The sequence below is a fragment of the Rutidosis leptorrhynchoides genome, chromosome 1 (assembly GCF_046630445.1).
Source record: "Rutidosis leptorrhynchoides isolate AG116_Rl617_1_P2 chromosome 1, CSIRO_AGI_Rlap_v1, whole genome shotgun sequence".
In the NCBI taxonomy this organism is placed as follows: domain Eukaryota; kingdom Viridiplantae; phylum Streptophyta; class Magnoliopsida; order Asterales; family Asteraceae; genus Rutidosis; species Rutidosis leptorrhynchoides.
Window position 1 is genome coordinate 618,844,511 of NC_092333.1, and position 6,164 is coordinate 618,850,674.

Here is a 6,164-nt window from a genome sequence, read left to right on the forward strand (position 1 = left end):
TAGGTTTTTGTTATCTCCACATTATGTTAGCATATTATGTACGGAGTACTTCATAATTAACTTTTCCACTTCATAATTATTACTACTCCATATTCAGTAAATCGTATATTGACAAACATATTGTATTATAAATTGTTACGAGTTATAGAAATCAATTTCTGTAGGTTAAACTTAAGTAATTAGTATTCTTATAAATAATTGTGTATATTAGTAATTCTATTTGTTAAATGATCAAATAATTTAGAGAAAATTGTGCGGTTGGTCCCTGTGGTTTACATGAAATGCTGTTTGGTCCCTGAACTTTATTTTCGGGGTTATTGGTCCCTGTGATTTTTAAAACACGCGTGGTTGGTCCCTGACAGGACCAACAACCCAGAAAATTAAAGTTCAAAACAGGTGTAGTTGGTCCTGTCAGGGACCAACCTCGCGTGTTTTGAAAACCAGAGGGACCAACAACCCCGAAAATGAAATTCAGGGACCAAACAACCCATTTCAAGTAAACCACAGGGACCAACAGCGCAATTTTCTCAATAATTTAATTTGCCAAACACCAAGATAACTGATTATATCATTATTATGTTATCAAATCACATAATCAAACCCAAACACCTTTTCTCTTCATCGCGTTTTGTTACTGATTATTTGATTCTAATTATTCAAAATGCATAATCCATTTTCTAATCGCAACCCCAAACCCCCCTAAAAATAGCTTCCTGTAAACATTTATTTTTGTAAAAAAAAGTAGAATTTAAAACAAGAGAACATTTTATCAAAAATGAAAGGACAACCAACGATACAAAGGACACCGAAATGAAAATCAAACCTAACAAAGCAATGACAAACTGCAATCAGTTTCAACTAAAACAAATCCCCCATCAAACTAAGGAAACACCTTACATCCACTTCTTACACTTACCCCCCTTCTTAGACTGAGAAGTGAAGATCGGATCACATCTCACATGTTCCGAAAGCCTTAACGCCGTGTGATTTCTAACATTTTTTCTTACATCGTCACAACACAAACACTCCTTTTCTGAAACCTTGCTTGAAGCTAGCGCACCACTACCACCTAAAGTAGGCCTACTGCGTTCGTCAGCCTAACAAAACACAAAGACTCCCGAATCACCCCAAACTGATGAGCATAAACCACAACACCAAAACCACCTTTAACAACAGTCAGAAGTCAGAACACGTAGCCAAGCCCCCAAACCCCGACGACACAAACCGGTCCACATCCGAAACAGTAGCCCTAATCTCAGAATTCACAACTCGTCAAAACGATTTCCTTGTGACTTTCACCACATCTGAAACAGTAACCCCAATCCGAAACACAAACCGATCATATAGACGATTATGCATTACGAAACTTCTTTGTGACATGAAAAAGAAAGTTTTGGTGGCATAATTGTACGTGAATCATTTTCTAATGATAATATAAATAAACCAGTTCAATCACCAAGATATAAAATATAAACTATCAATAATGCTTTTGTAATCGCCATTAGTAATGTCGTATCTTCTATCATAGTTAAGAAACACGTCATTACTTGATGTTCAATTTAAAAAAAAAAAGGGAAATAAAATCGATAACCATTCTCTGCACCCAAAATTTGAATCAGTATCCAGATAACAAGCCATGCTGGAGGTGTTAGTCCTTCGACCTGTGCTTTCGTTTCTTACTCCTGATTAGGATAAGAAATTGATCAATCGATGATTAAAATATTTGTCAAGCTAATTAGCTGAATGGTGTACATAGTTATTAAAGCTAGTATCTAACAAAAGGAAAAAAATATGAGTACTTTTCATGTGAGCCCGGGTCCCGGCAATGTTTCAGCTTCCGATCAATGTGTTTCATATCCGCAGCAGTAGGTGTCTCAAGTTTATTTACCTATAGATATAATCAACCAAAAATGAATTGTGACAAACGATCAGGAAACAGCTTCATATCGACTACTTGTGCAATTTACACCTTTTTCTATATTAAGCAAATACATAGTTAAATTCATAAAAAAACAATGATCATTAATAATTACCAGCTGGTCAATAGCATTTAGAAAAGTTGTGAGCTCATGAACAGGTAGCGCTGGATGCTGACGAGAGAGGATATTGTACAAGTATCTGCATCGAAACACAATTTGAAGAAACCAGATTAACAACATTTGATAAATCTAGTCATATTAGAATCTTTATAAATACTTTGGAGACAACTTTAACCTTTCAAAGTCAACAACTTGATGCTCCTCGTTTGACTTACGCAGAGCAGCCAACGCCAGCTAAACCGCATCACAAGAATGAGTAAGAAAAATTAATGTGAACCATTTTTGTCCAGTCATATAACTATATCCACATCAGTTTCAAATAGTAATATACTAATATAATATACGGAGTAATAGTTTATTTATAACCAAATAATTAAATTCTTTTTGAACCAAAGTCCATTCCTTACCTGCCCAGGAGTAAATAAAAGAGGTGCCTCTGTACGCATTGTTTTATCTGCTATCATCTTTGCAGTCTCATGTAAATCCTATATCAAGAAAATGAATAAAGACAAATATCTATTGAGTAAATTTTTACATTCTGATCATATAAAAACAAACTTAATAATTAGGCACAATGAAGAAAAGAGATAATCAGAACCTTTAGATATTCAAGTTGACCGTTGTTTGAATAAATAAAATCCTAGTAAAACAATAACAGATAAAAAAATTAGCAGTGCAATATATACTTAAGTAATCAATCAATTACTGTAGTAAACAGTTGAATAACAAACCTCCATATCAACGATAAACCCGTCAATTGAGCGGTAAGGTGAATATATGATAAGCTCAAATCCAAGAGACTGTAACAGAATATTTACAATGTTCAAAAAAAAAAAGTCAAAGTAAGAAACAAACAACTAAAAAAACAAGTGTTGTTTGAGAGTAATTTCATGCCTGAAGAACAACCATCTCGTTATTAAGAATCACTTGATGATCCTGATCAATCCCCTTACCGAGTTCTTCAGCCGATACATGATTTTCCTCTGCTTTACACGCCGTATATATGCACGTCAACCTGTTAACAAGTTTTTATTTTTCAAAGTTTGAATGAATAACATTTAAGATTTTCTTCTTAATAAAAGGATTCCAAGAAGGTTTACATAATATCTTTTGGATGATGTTCCATCACGGACCATTGTAGGTAGAACCTTTTGAAATATACTAGAGCTGTAGCCTACAAACCATAAAAAAAAACATCCCAAAATATTAACCATGGTAGTAAAAAATATTCTAACAGTTGTAATTTACTTTAAGTACCTGTATTTTACGAGGGAATTTGAAAGCATCACAAACGTCTTGAATTTTGAACTCGTAAAATGCACGAAGCTGTTGTTCTTCATCTATCTTGAGTGGTTTTGAACGAGAATGCTTCTCAACTAAGTACAACCCAAAAAAAGAGTAATGAGCTAAATGAGCTAACAGAATAATGTCTTATAAAAGCCGAGTCAACTCGGTGAATCAAATATTGGTCTTAAATACCATTGTCCTTTGCATCAATTTGAAGCTCTGGATATGTCAATGTGCCATCGAGATCAACATCAACACGTGTTGCACCATACTGCGCAAACATCAAATAAATTCAAGCTTACATTATTTATGATCTAGTGCATACTGTATTAATCTAAATTTTTCTTCATGAATTGACTAAATTACTTCGCAAGCAATTCTAGTTAAACAAAATGTTACTGACATACTATTGAAGTCAAACTGATATCATACCTTTTCAAGCATCTGTTTTGCTCTATGATTAGCAGCCTTGTATTTATCTTTCTACAAAACATAAATAACGTAAAGTTGAATTAGTTCAAGGTCTTCAAAAGAAGACGAGCACAAGACATGTATACATGATACTAAATTCCTATACATGATACTAAATTCCTTTATATAACAAGCAAACAAGAAACTTCCATAATCTTGTGAAAAACACATAAATGGTGTACCAAATCTTGGGGAGTGAAGATCCACCTAGCTCGGTGAGTAGAAGTTAAAAAATCCGCCATGACTACAAAATATAAACGAAGATTAAATGTATAATAATCTTTCAACATAACACAAAACATAAATAAATACACAAGTCTCTATAAGCATCTACAGTAATACAAATAGTGGTGAATCGGTGCATTAATATGTTCTAAAAGTCCTCAACTTCAATTCACATGAAATAAGTTTACAATTCACTTAACTTTATAAAATTATTAAATATATTGAAACAAATACAATTATTGAATGACCTAACAATCACTTTATAAACAAATTAGAGTTGATAATGTTGAAACAAATAGGGCATGTTAGTGTATGGGTACAAAACTACAAAATGATCAAAATATGGATTGCAAGCAAGCAGTAAACCCTAATTGAATTTGAGCTAAAATTACTTTACAGAGTAACTAAATAATCACTTCACAGTATGCAGAGGCCTCATTAGAAACAGAACACATTATTGATTGATTTCATAGAAGGTGTAATCGATGAGTATAACAACCTTTTATATAGGAGAACAATATAGACGAAGAAACAGCAAATGAAATAGAAATCAGGAACCCTAATTTGGATTATAGAGAATATGATATGAAGCCGGAATCGAGTGAGGTGAAAGTGTATTTTTCCACTTCAAATTATTCATCCACCGTTAACAATGTTTATCGTTAATAGATTGAGATTGTACTGTAGAAGTAATTAATGTTTATGTACCCTAACCCTAATTTGGTGAATATAGTACTCAGTAATTTAAAATGATGAATATAATTAGCTTAGAAATAACGAACCATGACAACAATTCAATAGGATGTTAATCTTTCATTAAGAAAAATTAAAATTAAAATTAAAATTAAAACTAAAATTAAAATAAAAAATACTCCGTATTTAGTTGAAGTCGTAAGTTATACCGGTCTAGTTTTATCTTCTTCCCTCAAAGTTATGGAATAAGTGGGAGGAACACTTTATAATCACCGTTATAAACGGCGTCCGTTGCGACGTTTTGTGACTAAATCGTTTCGACCTCGTTCCGTTTTTTTATAAGCCGGTCAACAGTCAAAAGTCAGGTTAAATGCAAAAAAAATTGAGTCAATGCCAGTCAAAAGTCAGAAATTCTATTAAAATCAATCATAAGTCGGTCAAATCAATCAAAACTGACTTATTTTAGTATTCAATTTTGTATTATATTAACGCTAATAGCAATTATAGGTACAAACTTGTCAACGAAGATTTTTTAGCGCTAAAATATGTGTAAATATATATTTATATATATAAGTCAACATTAATCAACATCCGTTTCGACCCCATCTTGACCCCGTTTTTTCCGTTGCGATATTTTGAGGTCGCTACCGTTTCGGCCTCATCTCACGTCATTTTCAACCTTGCTTATAATATAACTAAGGGTGTGTTTGGGTGAAACTAGCTGGAACTGAAGCTTGTAGCTGGAACTGAAGTTTATGGACAAGAACTGGAGTTGAAGCTTATTTTTAAAGCTGGTAGCTTGAGCTTATTATTTTTTATAAGTGTTTGGTAAATTAACTGGAGCTTATTTTTCAGTTCATAATCTTACTTTCTTTCATAAGCTACTACAAGTAGCTTATTTTTTAAGAGCTTATGATTTTTCTAAGCCCTACTTTTTATGTCTACCAGACAAAGCTTATGACTAGAAGCTTATTATAATCACAAGCTCAAGCTCCTATAAGCTCGCATGAACTCCAATAAGTTAGTGTGCCAAACACACCCCAAAGTTAAAAGTATGAGTTTTTTTTTTTTTTTTTACTTTTACCGTGAAGTTCAAGTTATTTTTTATGTATTTTTAATAAAGTAGTCAGAGTTACACTTTATAGTTGTGATTTGATTTTATTTAAAGGACTCGACTATAAAATAAAATGTAAAATAATATAAAAATGGTAAATTAATAATTTCATCATTAGTAAGCTTTATTCTTTTAGAGAAACTAGTTAAGAATAACTTAATTTTTAAACCCTACATTTATCATAAATTATACTTTTTCTATACGTTTTCAATGCTACCAAACAAAACTAAAATATTTTTTATAGTTCGCAGAGAAAACCTCGCTAGCACATTGAATCCCCACTAGTGAGTAAAACTCCTGGGTGACAAGCCTCCCGAGCGACGAGACCCATAACC

General features: G+C 32.5%; 1 protein-coding gene across 2 annotated transcripts; it reads right to left on the reverse strand.

The window, feature by feature from the left end:
- Nucleotides 1-1,441: 1,441 nt before the first annotated feature.
- On the reverse strand, nt 1,442-4,858 carry LOC139885548 (cyclin-H1-1). Of its 2 annotated transcripts, none has more exons than XM_071869304.1 (14): nt 4,805-4,858; nt 3,980-4,041; nt 3,759-3,809; nt 3,519-3,597; nt 3,297-3,415; nt 3,140-3,213; nt 2,934-3,054; nt 2,771-2,839; nt 2,638-2,679; nt 2,447-2,524; nt 2,215-2,273; nt 2,034-2,118; nt 1,800-1,888; nt 1,442-1,682 (listed from the first exon to the last, which is right to left on the reverse strand). In XM_071869304.1, exons 2-14 carry the CDS (start codon nt 4,037-4,039, stop codon nt 1,649-1,651), a joined length of 960 nt encoding a protein of 319 aa, XP_071725405.1. In that variant the 5' UTR covers nt 4,040-4,041; nt 4,805-4,858; the 3' UTR covers nt 1,442-1,648. The 2 variants fall into 2 exon arrangements, with proteins under 2 accessions (XP_071725405.1, XP_071725404.1); XM_071869303.1 differs by lacking the exon at nt 4,805-4,858 and adding an exon at nt 4,522-4,746.
- Between the last annotated feature and the right edge of the window lie 1,306 nt (nt 4,859-6,164).

Coding starts and splice junctions, on each gene's coding strand:
- LOC139885548 (XM_071869304.1), bottom strand. CDS start 4,039: ATGGCGGATTTTTTAACTTCTACTCACCGAGCTAGGTGGATCTTCACT. Junction 3,598..3,758: donor CAAAACAGATGCTTGAAAAG/GTATGATATCAG, acceptor ATGTTTGCGCAG/TATGGTGCAACACGTGTTGA. Junction 2,119..2,214: donor CAAGTTGTTGACTTTGAAAG/GTTAAAGTTGTC, acceptor GTTTCGATGCAG/ATACTTGTACAATATCCTCT.